At 40.0% G+C, this 17,843-nt stretch overlaps 1 protein-coding gene across 3 annotated transcripts in view; it reads left to right on the top strand.

The window, feature by feature from the left end:
* The window catches only part of csmd3b (CUB and Sushi multiple domains 3b), a 484,418-nt gene that overhangs the window by 131,187 nt on the left and 335,388 nt on the right, over positions 1-17,843 (top strand). For all 3 annotated transcript variants that reach the window (XM_066675840.1, XM_066675838.1, XM_066675839.1), the window contains exon 3: positions 7,222-7,334. In XM_066675840.1, the coding sequence (XP_066531937.1) occupies positions 7,222-7,334 (113 nt within the window). The remainder of the gene's footprint in view (positions 1-7,221; positions 7,335-17,843) is intronic.

Raw genomic sequence — 17,843 nt, forward strand, 5'->3', positions numbered from 1 at the left:
GCCAGCAACAGCAATACCTTTTCCACACTTCAGTTATAGCAATTGCTGTAAGATAACGTAGACAACAATCACATTCAACATAATTGTAAACTGTAGCTCAGCTGAAGTATGTTTGTTAACTATGTATATTTCCAGCACTTATTAATTAATTAATTAATTCATTCATTCATACATTATCTGTAACCTCTTATCCAGTTCAGTGTCATGTTGGGTCCGGAGCCTACCCAGAATCACTGGGCGCAAGGCAGGAACACACCCTGAAGCGGGCACCAGTCCTTCACAGTGTGACATTCACTCACACTACGGAACATTTTTGAGTCGCCAATTCACCTACCAACGTGTGTTTTTTGGACCGTGGGAGGAACCCGGAGCACACGAAAGAAACCCATGTGGACACAGGGAGAACAGACCAAACTCCTCACAGACAGTCACCCGGAGCGGGACTCCAACACACAACCTTCAGATCCCTGGAGCTGTGTGACTGAGACACTACCTGCTGCAATGCCACTTCAAGCATTTGATTCTGTTCCATTATAGCTGTATTTTCTGCCTGTTATAGGTCAGACTGTTAAGGAAACCATTCTGTAGTTAGATGACAAATTGACCCATGGAAGTGCTTCATGCAGTTCTTTACTCATTTAGCTAGCTGATGGTTCTCTATATTTGCACTCCTTTTCATGCTTTGTTTGAACAGTATTTCCCTTCAGTTATGCAGTTATTATTTGGGTTTTGTATTTGAGCCATTATTAGCATTGTGGCAATTTTTATCCCATTCAATCTGTTCAATCTTATGTTTAGCAACCGTAACGAAAAGCCTGTTTGTGTGAACCTTTTACAGATTCTCAAAAACACCACAGTGGTCCACAGTATGAGCATGCTACCATTTTTGTAAGGTGAAGTATTTCTGCAGAGGTTCTGTAAATACCTGTCCTTGCCAAACCTAGCCACAGGAAAGTGCTTTTGCTGTGGAAAAGGTGTAGAAATATTACAGTATGTTTGAGGGTAACCAAAAACTTTTTAATGCATGTATGCAGTGGAAAGTCTTTATTCTGTTCCCACTTTAGTAAAAGTACCAGAGACTTGCTGAATGATTTGACTTTAACTATTGAGAGTTCCACTTCAAATATGAATAGTTGTAACTGTACGCTACATAAAGTTATTTCTAATAACGTGATATATTAGGGTACACTATCTTCTTTGCAGTCATCTATATTAGAGCCCCTCAGCTTAAACTATTGTCCAGAAATTCAATTTTGAGTTTATACACGTTCTTGATGTATTCAAGGAAACATTGTACTTTGTTGTATAATGGCACTTGGAGAGCTTTAATCCTGTAATTGGAATCCTATGTCCCTCGAGAAAGGGCTGCTTATAATAACAATACAAAACAAAGTAGCTTTTTCTGTAAGAGCTCCCCATTGTGAAATCCTCTCCCATTCAGCGTTGAAATGGCTCTGTTTTAAATCTCGTTTAAAGACATGCCTGATAAGCGCTGTATAAATAAACTTTTATTGTTATACACTGTACCACTTGGATTGCATTATCTTGGAAAGCTGGGAGCCGTCTATTGAAGGGTGGGGGGAATCAAGTAGTATGACTGAATGTTGCAATCTGTACTGCCAGTAAAGGCGAAAGTACTTTTAAAGATGAGTTTCCACTTATTCAGTGCGCAAAGCAATTTCGCCCACTCCAGAGCCAGCTTAGACTCTGTCTCCTGCAATCAGTCTGAAACACATGCCACCAGAGAAGCATTCTGAACGGGCCCCTCTGCATCGCTCTCGCTCCAATCAAACCTTTAATGGTGGAGGCAGCCATGTAGCTTCCCAACAACCCCCTCTCCTCCCACCCCCACCTGTTATATCTGCTACTGAATAGGCACCTATTGCAGTCGGCACATTTAGCGTTCACGAGTAAGTGTTTTTCCTTAAGCGAAATGGAGAGACGGAGAGCAAGAGAGGAAGAGAAATCTCATCATGGGAATAAACTGGTACATTTGGTGAAATGTAATTACTAGATTAAAAGGAGGAATATGCCAACTGTGAATACAGTGGCTTTAGAAGCAGGGGTGTAATGGCTCCTTTGTGCTGCTTGTTTAGTGTTCTTCAAGCTGAGGATCAAAGTGTTTTCCTCCTCCTAAAACAGGGAGATCTTGGTAATTCAATTCCAAGCAGGGAGCATTTTCTGACAGCAGAAATAAAAAATGACACATTGGAGATTTCCCATATTACCAGTTCTAATTGATGGAGCCTTTAAAACTACAAATCACTGTGGGTGTTGTGGTTATGGCTGTGCAAAACATGATGTGGATGTGTACGACTGGAACTTGAGAAGTAACTTTCTTATTGCAGTAATGGTCAGTTGGAAGCTTAATTGCCTTTGCAGTAGTCCTATATGTAGCGGAGAAGTGAGATCCTTATGATAATGGTACAGTTCATTTTCTATGGTTTTTGAGTCTCTTCTCAGTTTGTCTCATGTCTGTGTAGCTCAGAATGCTCCTGTGGATTGTCCTTTTCCTGATTTTGTGCATTTAACCCATTCGTGATAGTAACACAGAAACACACACAAACCAGTGTAGCACCCAGGGATCAGTTGGAGCCTTATTCAAGGGTGTTTTAGCCATGGTTATTGAGGGAGGAGAAAGCACAGCTCCTTTACTCCACCCTCCCCTATTTTTCCTGCTTGTCTTGGGGGCTGTACTGCTGACATTAAGCCCATGTTGCCCCTGAAGGATTAGCCTTTCACTAGATGGTTCTTGAGAGAACCAGGTTTGAAAACATGTGGATGTGCTATATTTTTTTAAATTTTAACAATTCTAGAACTGTTCATTCATAATATATGATTTGTTTATGGTTCTGTGGTGGTGTTACAGAAGAAAGACCAGTTGTAAATCATCCATTCATCCATCCATCCATCGATTATCTGTAAGCGCTTATCCAATTCAGGGTCACAGTGGGTCCAGAGCCTACCTGGAATCATTGGGCGCAAGGCAGGAATACACCCTGGAGGGGGCGCCAATCCTTCATAGAGCAACACACACACACATTCACTCACACACTCACACCTACGATCACTTTTGATTCGCCAATCCACCTACAAACGTGTGTTTTTTGCACTGTGGGAGGAAACTGGAGCACCCGGAGGAAACCCACACGGACACAGGGAGAACACACCAACTCCTCACAGACAGTCACCCGGAGCGGGAATCGAACCCACAACCTCCAGGTCCCTGGAGCTGTGTGACTGCGACACTACCTGCTGCACCACCATCTTGCCCCAGTTGTAAATTAGTGAAGAAATTTATTATTTTATTATTATTTTTCTTTTTAAGGATTGAACGAGCCTCCTCATATAGTAAGAATTCCAGGAAGACTCCTTAAATTTGTGAAGACATGTGCATGTGTTTGTGTGATACCTGAAGCGGAAGCATTAGATTCTTTTTACACAGTCTTCAATGTCAGACATAGCCAACCAAAAGTTCTGCTACGGCATCTCTCAAAAATCCCTTTGTGGCACCTTTTGTTTTTAGGAGTTCAAGCCAAAAGCCATTTAGGAACCTTTACTTTCAAAGTGTAGCTACATGCCTATTAGAGCATATACAGCTGTATCTGAAATGGAAAAACACTTGAGGCGAAGCGTTTGATACTGGAACACTCAGCCATTTCTCCTACAGGGTTCCTCCATTTTTTTTCTTCCAGTTTCTTTTTTAACCAGCCCCTTATTCCACACCACTCTGACAGTTCTGACTTTGACCCAGTCAGTGTAGAGATGATAAAAGCATGGATTTCAAGCTGATTGGGGACTGGAGGTTTTTTGCAGAGGAGCGAGGAGTCAGCTGAATGCTTTCAGGCTAAATGTGTACAGTGTCCAAGCGATTTAGGATCTGCTGCCTGTTCCTATAACTGGAGACAGAGTGAGTGATGGAGGGTGAGGGGGAGAGGAGACTGTTTGCCTTTCTTTAGTGTTTAGTGTCATTTCCCTAATTGCAGTTTTCATAATTCTTGTTTGTTTGTTGTAATTTTGCTCTTTAGTGGAGATTAGAGATCTATTCTTGATCTGTGACACACATGGCAGAGACAATATTATACATTAATAAATTAAAATATTATAAAGTGTCACTTTGGTATCTTTAATCTGAAATATTCATTATAATTTGCTGAAAATATAAATTATATTTTGTGGCATTTTGGCAAGTTTTTTGTGATTTTTATTCAAGCAATAAACCAGGGCTGGACACCGATATTAATAAAAAATGATATAAATGCACCCTAAGAATATTTGTTCATAAAATTCTGGTACACAGCTTATAACAGGCAGTTATTTCAATATGTATTTTTGGTAACACTTATCTTTTTTTAATTGACCAAAATACCTACTGTATATTTATCTTTTCTCACTGTTAATACCTGACTCTAAGACTCACCTTTATATCTAATAAAAAATTAATCTTGACCCTAATCCTGCTAGAGCTGAATGACTGATTTTATATTACAAATTACAATTTGGAAATAGTGGCTTTTTCTGGTATTAGAAATAGATATTTTATATTTACGCCTTAACTTTTCCCCACTTAAACTATTTAAGATTATGTAACTGGCATATGGTAACTCAGAACTTAGCCCTATTAAAAAATAATAATAATATTTTTAATAATAATATTTATATAATGCGTGTTAATTTGCTGATCTTGTTGGGAAAGACACATTTAATTGCATTTAAGCCCATATAACTCTGATTGTTTAGCCCTAGAGTCTTTATCAGAAAGTTAATAAACTGAATTTATGTTGATGTAAGCACCTGTCTCGGTAAAATGATTTAAAAAAAGTGTTTGACACTGACACTAAGCATTAGGGCATGGGGCTAAGGAGATTAGGACACAGTACTGTCAGCTTTGCGTTAAAAATAAATGTCTAAGTTTTACAACAGTTTTCATATTTCCTCAGTTGAACTATGTTCCTGCATCCGCAGAGTGTTTTAAAGCATGCGTACCTTTTGCCTCATAGTGCATCTGATGCGTAACATCCTAAAATAGACCGTGGTGTGGGCAGAAATAGAGGGCGGCTGTTAGTGAAGGCAAGAGGCAAAGCAGGGAGCAGCAATGCCGGAGGTGCTGGTGGAGGATGTTAAGAAAAGAGGGCAAGCTGGCCAAAGGGAACTACATATTTTTAATTGGCAGAGCCGGTGTGTAAGATGCTGCAGAAGAATTCCTTGAGGATGAGCCGCTATTCTGTGACACTCAGACTGCAAGATGTTCAGAGTGTAGGGACTGCTGCTGAAGAGTACATGAGTCATATACATGAGTAAGATGAAGTGTATTTCAATAAAAGGGTAAAGTGCTGATTGGCATCAGCAGTGTTCATTTGTGCTTTTTGTTTGCTGTTTGTTGTGTGTGTGTGTGTGTGTGTGTGTGTGTGTGTGTGTGTGTGTCATTTTGTTTAGCTTGGGGAAGCTATTTATACAAAAGTAACATTTAGGTCAAATGAGGGTTTAAATGAAATTCGGGTGGATTCTTATTTTAAGCCATTTTCCGTAAAATTCTTTGAAACTTGTGACAAGTCTAAAGGTTAATAACATTAAAGGCAAATCTGGGTAATATCCTGGGGATATTATGCATAGGCTTTTATAAATATTTCAGCTACTGTGTGAGTGTATTATCATAACCAAAGGCGGTCCTGTCCACTCGGTCCTCTTGCAGCCAGTGCACATTTCTAGAGTTGTGAATCTCTCCGTTTTTTTTTTACAGGCTACTGTTGGAATTTTCCATTGAGGTTTAGGCAGTGCCACTCTAACATGCCCTTGTAGAACTCTTGACAGTTCTCATTCACAGCTAGAGGTACCTGTGGAAATGCAGATATTGACTCTGAATCTGAATATATATACACACCTAGGCATGATGTAATACTGCTTTGTAAATCCAATTATGTCTGGGACTCTTCAAGGCCACGAGGAGCTTTGTGGCATCATGACATCTTGAGCATTGTGTGAATGCATCCACATCGGGGATTATTCTGGTCTATTCTTCAGTTTTGCCCGTTTTGCGGTGACTTATACTAATCAGTAGGAGAATCTAATGTGTATTCAACTGAGGTATGATATTTTATGCGCACCATGTAACAGTGAATAATTACCTTATTACAAGGAAACTTTGGATGTGCTATCTGCAAGGTTTGCCAATAAGCCTGCCTGTCCATCTCAGAAATGGACACAAATAGGCTATATGCCATGCTATTTAGCTTCCGCCTTTTCAGAGGCCTGTGAAAGAATCTGTCACTTTTGATTTTGTGGCAGTTAAAAGGAAGATTTATTATACACCAGAGACCTCTGTAAATCGTATAATTGTTTGGTGTGGTCGGCTTTCAGACCTCCTATTCAATCAATTTTATGCCCTGTACCTAATTTTTGTTATGATGTCACAAACACATTGTAAAACTAATAATCTTTGTCAAATTGTCGTCGTCTTGTGTTATGGACCCTGCAGCAGCAGATGTTGCTAGTCATATCTTTTGCCGGTCTCACCAGACATCTATTCTTTTTTTCTTTTTTTTTTTCATTTCGGCTGTAAGAGGCTTTCATGGACATGTTTCATCCTCAGGAGATCAGCAGGCCTGCAACAATCTTTGAGCAGATCATGCTGTTTGAATGGGTCTCAATGGGAGCGAATCCAGACTGTACGCTTGATCTGGAAAACAGACATTTCTTGGCCTGGTCTCAGGCATGTACTCGAGTTTTATCCTATTCTAGCTACAATAAAGGGCTGGCTGCTCTTAGCGATTAGAACTGGATTCCTGTTTCACTCGCCTTGGTCTTCAGAAGCAGTAAGGACAAGATACTTTTATATAATTTCTCTCATAACATATCCTTTACCTCAGACTTTGCAATTGAAGTCCACAGGAGCAATTATATTGGCTCCTTTAGCGAATAATGTAAATAAAACGATGTTTTGAAAAGTTGTGGGAAAAAATGACATGATGTAAGTGGTCTCATTTACTCAGTGTCATTTTTAAGGTTTGTAATGCTGGTGAAAATCTTACATTTAATCTTCAGAAAAGTAGTAACTTGCACTTAATGGCCTTTGTGAGGCGATATGATTTCAGGGTGGCCTGTAGCTTTTGCATGGTAATATAAGGTTTCGATTAGCCTTTCGTCCTGTCAGCTTTGCAGTGTGTTGTGTGGTGCATAAGATGAATAGCGCTCCAACTATATTTTCCTGTGTTTTTCTTACAGGTTAACAGGTTTCCAAATTCCACCTCCAGTCACAAGCACAGGGTCTGTGTTCTCCCTGCGGCTCACCAGTGACTTTGCCGTTAGTGCCCACGGCTTCAAAATCTATTATGAAGGTAAGGTGCCTGTGTATGTTATTCTTGGTCTGCTGCTCTGCATTTTATTGACATTGCCTTGCACCTAATAAAATCCACAACATGCACATTAATTGGGAGCCAGGGCATTTTGACAAGTCAAAGGACACTCCGCAAATTTTGCAGATCATAATCATGGTTATTGGAGCCTGATGAAGAGCTGCGCTCTCACAAAAGACCTCATCAGTTCCCTTCACAACTGATCAAATTACAGGCTGGAGACCTATCCTGGAGCTAGAATATTCCTGTCATCAAACAGAAGCACCGCCAGCCAGGGAAAGAACTTCAGACCCAAGTTTCATCTTATTACGTGAATGCATGCTTCAGATAATAGATAGTACCTGCCACGACTTTAACGCCTTTAGTCTTTTTTTCTTTATTAATTATTTAATATATTTATATTATTTTTAATCCCCTGGTGTGAGCTTTCTGCAGAAATGTCTGGGTTTGTGTTTTTAAAGATTAGCTGGCTGTTATAATGGAAGGAATAAACAGCAGAACAGATGCATAGAAAGGTCTAAATGTCTGGTTTTAGACTCTTCTGTGTTGAACACTTGCTTTCTAGTGGTTTAGGAAATTCTGTTCATTTAAAAAAGAGACAAGGAAGTACTTTCTGACTATAGACTAACCCCAGACATTTAATTGTGTTTTTGACATTTCTGCTAAGATAAGACGGTCAGCGATGCCTTTTGATGCATCCTTATTTACTCCATTTTCTGTTTGCCTGCCTGAAACAAGGCTGGTTATCTTCAGAACTTGATGTTGCATATCTGAATACATGCTCATTCTCTATACATTCACATTTATCATTCATCCCACGCAGCAGTGTTCCTGTCTGCCCTGATTGTTATCCTTCTTAGCAAAGCTCCTGTCTTCTCCTCACACTGCAGGTCTCACCCTGCACCATCCTACCATCGTTCTACAGAGGAGCACTAGTGTACACTTAGTTCTGCAGTACAGAATACACTGTCAGCGACAGGGCAACCTTGATTTCTAAACAACAGCTATTGTGCTTGGAACAACTGTAATATCACGTAGAGACAGGGACATGAGTCAGTGGATCAGGTTCATGACGATTGACAAGTTGGCCTTGTACTCTTACAGGCTTAGCTTGGACTTCCTTTGTACTGATGCAAAACAAGTCAGTTCCCATTTGCTGATTTCAAGTCATTGAGTCTCAATTTCCCTTTTTCTGGCTCTCTACTCAACTGTGAAGTCTTTTCTACTGACTCTCAATTCACCTCTGATTTCTGTTTATTCTGACTCAGAATCATGAAGAATTTACTTCCAGTATCAGCTTGTTTCATCTAGATTACCATTCCACTTTTTATATAATTTATTTTATTAACTGTATATATTTGTTTTTGGGAGATTGATGTTACCTCTTACGGTGAAAATCATACATAAGCTGACGTACAGCTGGATTCTAGGTGCAGTGCATTTTACAGAACTTTTCCTCCTCTTCTCAAACCAATTCGATTGGATATAGAGCAATGAACTTTGAGGCTAAATGCGGGATGACTTTCTCAGTATAGATATTCTCAATATAATTTACAGTTGCACACTTAATCCTAAAGGTTGACAGGATTTTAAATGCACTACAGCACAGAACCAAAATACAACATGCTCACTATCTCATAAACATTGAACTCAATAAACATTCTTATAGCCGGTAGGCAGTGTTTTATTGTCTCATTGTTTTGATGTGTGTACCATTTGTAATAGATAAAAATTGTGCTTTCACTGAGCAACAACTATTGCAACCTCTTTCTACCTTGAACTGAGTGTAGAATGGTGAGGAAACTGGTAGTATTTAAAAATAAATAAATATAAAATTTAAAACCTGTCAAAATTACTCAGCCTTCAGGTAATTCTTATTTGAGACCCTTACCCACAGAAGGGTTATCTTGTGCCGGTGGGAATGTGAGGAATGTTCACCAAGGAAACTAGTCTTTCTGAACCAGAGTCAGCATTTCTCTTCTATCCCCTGCTGCTGTAAATACATGTGCCTTAAGCCATTGTTCTCCTGGGGGCCAGCACAGGTGAAATATTGCGTAAAGAATGCACATGCTCAACAGGAAAAGCTCCAGAAAAATCTGCATGCTCGGCAAGTGTGATTAGTTACAGTGCTGGAAGAGGATGAGGGCTCTCAGAGGTGCATGTGCAGGTAGATGTGTTTATGAGAAGTGTTAAATCTGCTCTGAACTTTTTATTAAACATGTATACTGACCTCATTCAAAATAGATGCCAACTACGACTGAGAAGGATTGCTTTTCCGCTTGACTGATCGCTATAAATAGGAGCTAAATCAATATATCACAACACTGGAGTCATGTAACAGGCTAGAAAAAAAGCTCCTCAGCACTGACCATGTCAATAATAAAGCCAGGTAAGTTGAGAGAAGGAAGGCCCAGTGAGATTGTGGAGCTGTGAGGGCACAGGGGTGTAGCTGTGAGCATTACGATTACGCTCAGTCCAATAAGTCAGTGTAAAGATGTCGCTTGGCTTCACTAACCTCCTACGGAATAGTCTGGTCTGTCTGAGAGTACCCAACGCATCATATCAAAATGATACATGCAGGCTACTGATACCATAAACGATATGTTCATTGATTTATCTGCATTTACATTTCCAAATTGACCACAACAGTTCACAATTGTAATCAAAAATGCTTTTTATAAAATTCAGATGTTGTTTCCTCACCAGACTTTTCTCTCTCTGCTCATGGCAGAGGCATCTGAACATTTTTTAGGCAATGGAGAGAGTTCCAAACGTTGAAAAGCACAGTCTTAAATGTGGATATTGCTTTATTCCTGCTCCATAGCTGGGTAATATTGAGTTCTTTTTGCTGTTTCGGGACACTTAAGCTGGAAATGTCTCCAAACTCGGGAGACGGCTAACTGCATATCTCCGCTCAAATAAAACCTAGACAAGTTAAACTTCATCCTCATACAAACAACTGTTATTTTATTTTTTTTTCCTCTCCTTCTTCTCCCCTCAAACACACAAAACACTACAACTTAAAATTGTAGACGTTCCCATTAAGTGCCACTCTTGTCTAACAAGTTTAATTTAATATTTAGGTTTTTAAAGGAATTTATTATATATAATTTACAATTCTATGATACAAAGTTGTAAAAAAGTGATAATTCTCCTCCATGCAAACTTCACCTCAGTTATGTCTGACTGCGGGCATGAAAATCCAAACTGTTGGTGAAAACATGAGACACCCCATATTTTTCACCTATTTTACCATGTTGAATTATTCATAGTCATCAGACTCCCCACACTAAACAATCTGCTGTGAATGAAACCCTACACTTTTTCAAATTACGCACGCCCAACCCACAGCTCCAATCCCCAAAACCTTGCTGGACATGATGGTGAAACCATTGAAGTGCTAAAGGTCACACGAGAGAGTTGACATCCACACACTACAGGATAATCTTGGGAGAACATCTTTACAATCATCGCCCTAAAATGGGAAATTTGCTGATTGTCGGGAGGAGCAATTTGGCCTCAAAATAGGCCCAGTTATCCTGTAGTGTGGACTAAATGCCTCAAACTAACGAACACACAAAAACTAAACCCCTTTTACCTTAGCAGTGATGAACTTTGACCATCAGAACTCCCTTGGGACAAAGCTAATTTCTGCAAGTGCCCCTGTGGGAGTTTACTAATATGCTGGTATGGAGTATGCTAAGCTAAAGGTAGTTATCAATGTATTCAAAGCCTGTAACAAACACATTACCATGCATTTTACGTTATGTTGTAGTTTTACAGCAAGTCTTTCAGCAAAGAGATTTGACGTATAGCTGCTGCAGCTCTTTCACCTTTCTTACAATCTTAATCCAGGTTAGACTCAGGTTGGTCACAATTAGTCACTCATGTTGATCTTCCAGGAAACATACAATGGTTTTATTTGCATGTTTTTGTTTAGCTTATACTAGATTAGTCCCAAATTTTGTTTATATAGGGAGAAAAAATAAAAGGTTTTAGGATTTATTTTAATGCAACAACCTTGATTATACTGGAAATCAAAGGGATTAATTAAGCAAAAAAAAAAAAAAACTATATCTAGATGGCGCTAAGAGTTCGCTACTGGTTCTAACCAGGTGATCTTTCTCTTACACACACCCGACATATAAACCACAACCCCCAAAGTATCAATAATTGTGTTGCGTGCTGCAATTTGTTCTTGGAAGGTGCTAGACAAATAGTAGCTATGAAAGAACAAATTTGGAGGCAGGGTAGGTCAATTTTCAAGCGGGGAATACTCAGGGAATCTATGGTTTTTCACTTGCATGTGTCTACATTATTTATTTAAGAACACTAATGTCAGAGTCGCCCCAACCCCACCACTTGGACACAGTTTCAGTGACTGACCTCTTATTGTTTCTAGCCCACAGTGTCTGAGGGCTTCAGCAGAAACAAATTCACAAACAAAATACAGCACCAACACTGAAATATGCTCCAGTAAAATGTGCCTTTGTCTCTCCTTTATTCATGGCATTTAATTAACTTGCTACTGCTTCCAAGCGCGTTTGACTTAATCAAAAACATTCACACTATTGCCTGTGCTTCCAGGAAGCCATCAAAAGCCTCCGGACTACATTTCCCCCTTAATTTAGTGGTATCCTGTTTTGCCTGCGTTTCTTAATATCCTCACTACAGTCTATTAATATTATTATGTACATCTTCCAAACACAGTTTAATACATTCACATTTCAGTTATGTCTGTCTTTAAGACAAAAGTATGAAGATTACTTTCTCTTAGCTTAGAATGTTTTAGCCAAAAACGGTACTGTGTTATGAGCCCATTCTGAGTGACAGCTAACTGTCTCTCTTATTTTGCTATGATTAACTCTGGGCTAATGGGAAGATGTTCAATATCTCAATGTATAACCCACCATCTGCAGTTGTTGCTATTTCAGGAATTGGTTATTTGATATGAAGGCTATGTCTAAGTGCACTGATGAAGACTGGCAGTAGATGGGAAGCTGGATGTTTTTAATAGTCTTGTAAGTGTCACACTGAGGTGAAGCTTCATGGATGTGTGTTGTTAATGAGAACTTTGTCCTATAATATTTTATTTGAACTCTCAAAAACCTTATTTGAACTCTCAAAAACCAATTCACCTTCCCTCACAATAAAAAGCTAATTGATAAATTCATATGTCTGACAAGTCCTTCATCAGACTGACATTAGTGTTCATGAACCAAAACAGTATATCACATACAAGCAGTTCATGTTCACATTCATATATTAAAAAATCTCTCTAACCTTTTGGATTATGCCTTTAAGGCTGGTCTGTATAAAAGACTTGTTCTGATTGGCTAAATAAAAATAAAAAGACCAATCTTTATACATCTTGTATTCTTATAATTTCAGAGTGATAGGCAAAGACTACACCACTGATGGTTGAATGATTATTTACCTTAAAACATGCCCCCAACCTCTTTTTGTAACACTGCCAACATAATCAATGGAATACCTTTATTGGGTTAATGAACATTCAAAAAGTGGAGTGTTTTGTTTATATTTTATGTTCTACAATACAAATCTACTGTAAAATGAAGAACATAACTTAGTTATTTTGGCAATTGCAAATAGAACCTGATTGGAAGAATGTAGTACAATCTCAGCACACCCTCTACAATGCCATTACTCCTCTCATATCTTTAGTATTCAGTTTAGAAAACATGGGGGATTCTGAATACCAACTTCAACAAATGCTTATACTGATGATAATATGATGTAGTGGTAACACAACAAAGGTGGTTAATCCCTTAACTGAAATAGAAGTAGACAAATATTCACACCTAAAGAATGTTTACCCTCTGTTTTCCATTTTATTGTAGTATATTTTTCCCCTCATCCACTGTCCACCGCTGTGGAAATGACTAGCTGGTTTTGTACTAACAAACTAAGAAATGCCGTTTCAGTGATTAAAAATCATTTTTAGCTTCTATTTCTCTCACTAGTAGAGAAACACATAATCAAACACATGAATTATGCTTATAACTTTAATTTATTTAATTTTTAAAATTTTATTTAGTGCACCATAAATACAGACAATACAATACAATAAACAGTAATAGTTTAAAAAATTAAGTGTTTGCTCATTAATGCAGTATACACTGAGCAATATTCCATATGCTCAGAGTCTGTGCTGGCTAAGCTACTGTGCTGAACTCCCAGATGAATCTCAGAAAAAAAACGTTTAGGCACCTGTTAGTGTTTACATATGCTGTGAGAGAAGTCTGACAAAGCTATTATAACCAGGATATATTTGAAATATTAAAAAACTAAATTAAAAGAAATATTGCCCAAGCTGTCATATAAATGTAATATAATTAAGATTTCTATATTACATATGTCAGTCTGAGCTCAGTGCCCACTTATATAAAAAATATTATATATATATATATATATATATATATATATATATATATATATATATATATATATATATATATATATTCCTTTTCAGGCCAGATGCAGATCCATTGTTTCTCTGAAAGTTTAGTGATTTGGAGAAATTAATGAATAATTACTTTATTGTCATTGGACACACTTTCGGATGACACTAAAAACAGTATAACTGATAAAGCTTGCTTGTGAGACTGATTAAATAGAAGTTTACATCTTCATGATGTCATTTTCAAACTTGACCACAGCTAATGTGTTTATGTGAAAATGAATATATGTTCATCTTTTCCCAAAATGAGAACTGATTTTATGGTTTGTGGAGTTCATGCTTTTAAGAGGAGCTTGTTAAATTCCTCCATTAAAGAAACAATAAACTGATTGCTTTTATGGGTAATTAGTTTATTACAATTGAGGTACATGATTTATTTTTTATATATCTGATCACTTCGTTTGGTTACATTGTTAATGTAATACTTATTGAAGAAATGTTGATGATTAAACATGGGAAATTGTTATATGCACAATACTACAGCAAAATCTTGTTGCTGTATTTGTAATTCATTTTCCAACTGTGCTTATCCCAAATTAACTTGACTTGTGCTGATGCTAGCTTATAATCACCACATAAGTTTGCTCTGTAAAAATGTCTGCTTGGTGTATGGCATTAGCAAATCTTTACAACATCCCTACATTTCAACTGGATTTATTTGACTTGGAGCACTAATCAAAATGCCATTGGTAGGGCTATGTCACTGTATGCTCAGCCACTGTGAAATCGTAACAAGAGCATGGTAAACAGCAGCTATAATAACACCTGCAAGGCAAAAGCTAGTTAGTTACTGCTTTAGCAGTTAAAGTATTTAAAATCTGTAGTTAATGTGAATAACCTTGCTCAGCTATGACACAGCAAACTGCCTTTAAATGGTCTTCTAAAAAGCAGTTTAAATGAAAATAGCCTTCCTTCTTCAAGTCCCGCTGATTGGTTCTTTATCTGCAGTATAGGCACTTTGTCAGGCAGTTTACATGGACAATATGCAGGAGAATATTACTCTATTACAGAATGTAATATATAATGGTTGTCGTTGCACTCACAGGTACGGCAGTTTAATATTCTAAATAGTCCTAAAAACTTCATAGATCAGCCTCCTCAGCCGTTTAGAGCTAAGGTCTAGAGCCACCACAGATGTGTCTTACGGAATTAATTAAACATGCGCATGATAATTGCTGCCGTTGAATAAAGATCATTTGCCCTGAAGGGGCAAAATTAGATGCACAGTTCAATTGAAAATCTTTACTTGTCTGACTTTGCCAATTTGAAAAGCTGCACGTCACTGATTACTTGGCTGTTAAGAGACCACTTGACCTCTGGACTGAGGATGGGGGGATGACATGTTGATAGGATTAGGTATTTAATGGATTCTGAAAAAGATGACCGAAATGTCAAGTTTAGTGGTAGATGTGCAGAGAATCATATTTGATGTTGATATGTAATATCACATTATTTTGAACTGTATGTTGTACTGGTATGCAGCCGTCATGCTTGTTTCAACGTGAAATAGCTACACAACTTCTTTTAAAATTATGGCTGTGTACATACTACAAGTAGATAATAAACTTAACTAATTTTCAGTGTTTTTCATTTTCAGTGATGTCACAATTATTCAAACTATTTTCACATTCACAGTCATGTTTAATTGCTAATAGTGTTTTGTATTGCACATTTTAGGCCTGAGTACTTTTTGAATTAGGCACAGCACAGAGCAGCCAATCAGAACAAAAATCATTTACATATCAGTCTTAGAGGCACAGTTACTAAAATGGCCGATTTAACTCTAAGGCATTGTGAGTGGTTAGAAACCAGTCATTAGAAATTAGTCATTTAAAAAGAAATGGACTGAATTGGTACATCACCCTGTTTGTCAGGGTGGTGTGATGAGGAGATTCAGGGAGGCGGACACACTCGCTATAACACGGAAGGTTTAATAAAGGGGAATAACAAAACAAACGGACCTTAAGTTAAACACGAAAACACGGAATAACACTAAAATGGACTGGGGCAGGAAACAGGCAGGAGACAACGAACGAGGCACAAGAAACATGAAACCCAACACACAAAGAAACAAAACGAGCAAGAGAAACAACAGAATCCACAAAGAAACAAAAACTCAAACTCAAATTCAAATTCAAATTCAAAATGACCGATACCAGGAAGTGAGGGAAGAGGGCTTAAATACATGAACTTAACTAGACACACCTGACACAGATAACGAGGGAAAAGAAGGCGGAACATAGGCAGGACAAAGGCGGAGAATGAACATAAACAAAGCCATGTGCAGAGACAGGAAAACAGCGAAAAGAAAGCCCAAAAGAAAGGAGAAAACAAACCAGAAAGTGTCAAGGTGTGACAGACGCCCCCCCCAAGACGCGCAACTCCCGGAGCGCGAAAAACTAGACTCTCCAGGAGCTGGCGCAGGAGGGGGCCAGAAGAACAAGACAAAAAACGAAACTAGAAAAGACTCAGGATGGAGAAGGGAAACGAGAGAAGACAGGAGAAAACACACGTGACTGAACCTTTGATTGAACACTAAATGGGGACTGAGACGGAACAGGAGCAGATACACGTGACAAGACAGGTGATGGGACTGGGAACTGGACATGGGTCTGGACAGAGGGTTTAATTTGTGACTGGAGAGGACTAACAGGGAATTTGACATGAGACTGGACAAAGGGTTTAACTGGAAACTGGACTGGGCTTACAGGATACTGGACAGGACTAGGCAGGGGAACAGGAACTATGACATTAACAGGAACTGAAACCAACACGGTGACAGGGACCGGAATAGAAACAAAAACAGACAAAGGCACAGGGACAAGGACAGAGACAGGAACCAGAACAGGAACAGAAACAGGAACAAAACCAACTGGGTGGTACCCAGGACTGGCATGTGTCTGTGGGACTGTCCAAGGTGCCAGCCTGGGTACAGTTCTGGGGATTGGCCTCGAAGTCCTTGGGGCCGGAGCCACAGTCACAGGCTTAGAAACGGCCGGGGCCACAGTCACTGGCTTAGAAACGGCCGGAGCCACAGTCACTGGCTTAGAAACGGCCGGAGCCACAGTCACTGGCTTAGAAACGGCCGGAGCCACAGTCACTGGCTTAGAAACGGCCGGAGCCACAGTCACTGGCTTAGAAACGGCCGGAGCCACAGTCACTGGCTTAGAAACGGCCGGAGCCACAGTCACTGGCTTAGAAACGGCCGGAGCCACAGTCTCATGGGCAAAAACGGCCGTAGCCACAGTCTCGGAGATAGGAGCAGCTGAGGGAGCCGTACTCACGGAGACTGGAGACCCTGCGACGACGTCCACGGAGACAGGAGAACCTGCAGTGACGTCTACGGAGGCAGACGGAACTGCGACGACGTCGTCCACGGAGGCAGACGGAACTGCGACGACGTCGTCCACGGAGGCAGACGGAACTGCGACGACGTCGTCCACGGAGGCAGACGGAACTGCGACGACGTCGTCCACGGAGGCAGACGGAACTGCGACGACGTCGTCCACGGAGGCAGACGGAACTGCGACGACGTCGTCCACGGAGGCAGACGGAACTGCGACGACGTCGTCCACGGAGGCAGACGGAACTGCGACGACGTCGTCCACGGAGTCAGACGGAACTGCGACGACGTCGTCCACGGAGGCAGACGGAACTGCGACGACGTCGTCCACGGAGGCAGACGGAACTGCGATGACGTCGTCCACGGAGTCAGGAGGATGTGCGACGACGTCCATGGAGGCAGAGGAATCTGCGACGTCGTCCACGGAAACAGAGGAGGCGGGCGTCGCTCTCATGAAGACAGGAGAGGCGCGCGCCGCCTTCAAGGAGAGCTCCAGGCGTGCCATGAGGCCTGTAAGCTTCTCCTGAATGTCAGGAGTGGACGCAGAGCGGTGCTTGGGAACTGGGGTCCTAGCGACGACGTCCACGGAGGCAGAAGAATCTGCGACGTCGTCCATGGAGACAGGCGCGGCCGGAGGCACCGCGCTCAGGGAGACAGGCGCGGCCGT

Source organism: Hoplias malabaricus, chromosome 6 (assembly GCF_029633855.1).
Source record: "Hoplias malabaricus isolate fHopMal1 chromosome 6, fHopMal1.hap1, whole genome shotgun sequence".
NCBI lineage: Eukaryota > Metazoa > Chordata > Actinopteri > Characiformes > Erythrinidae > Hoplias > Hoplias malabaricus.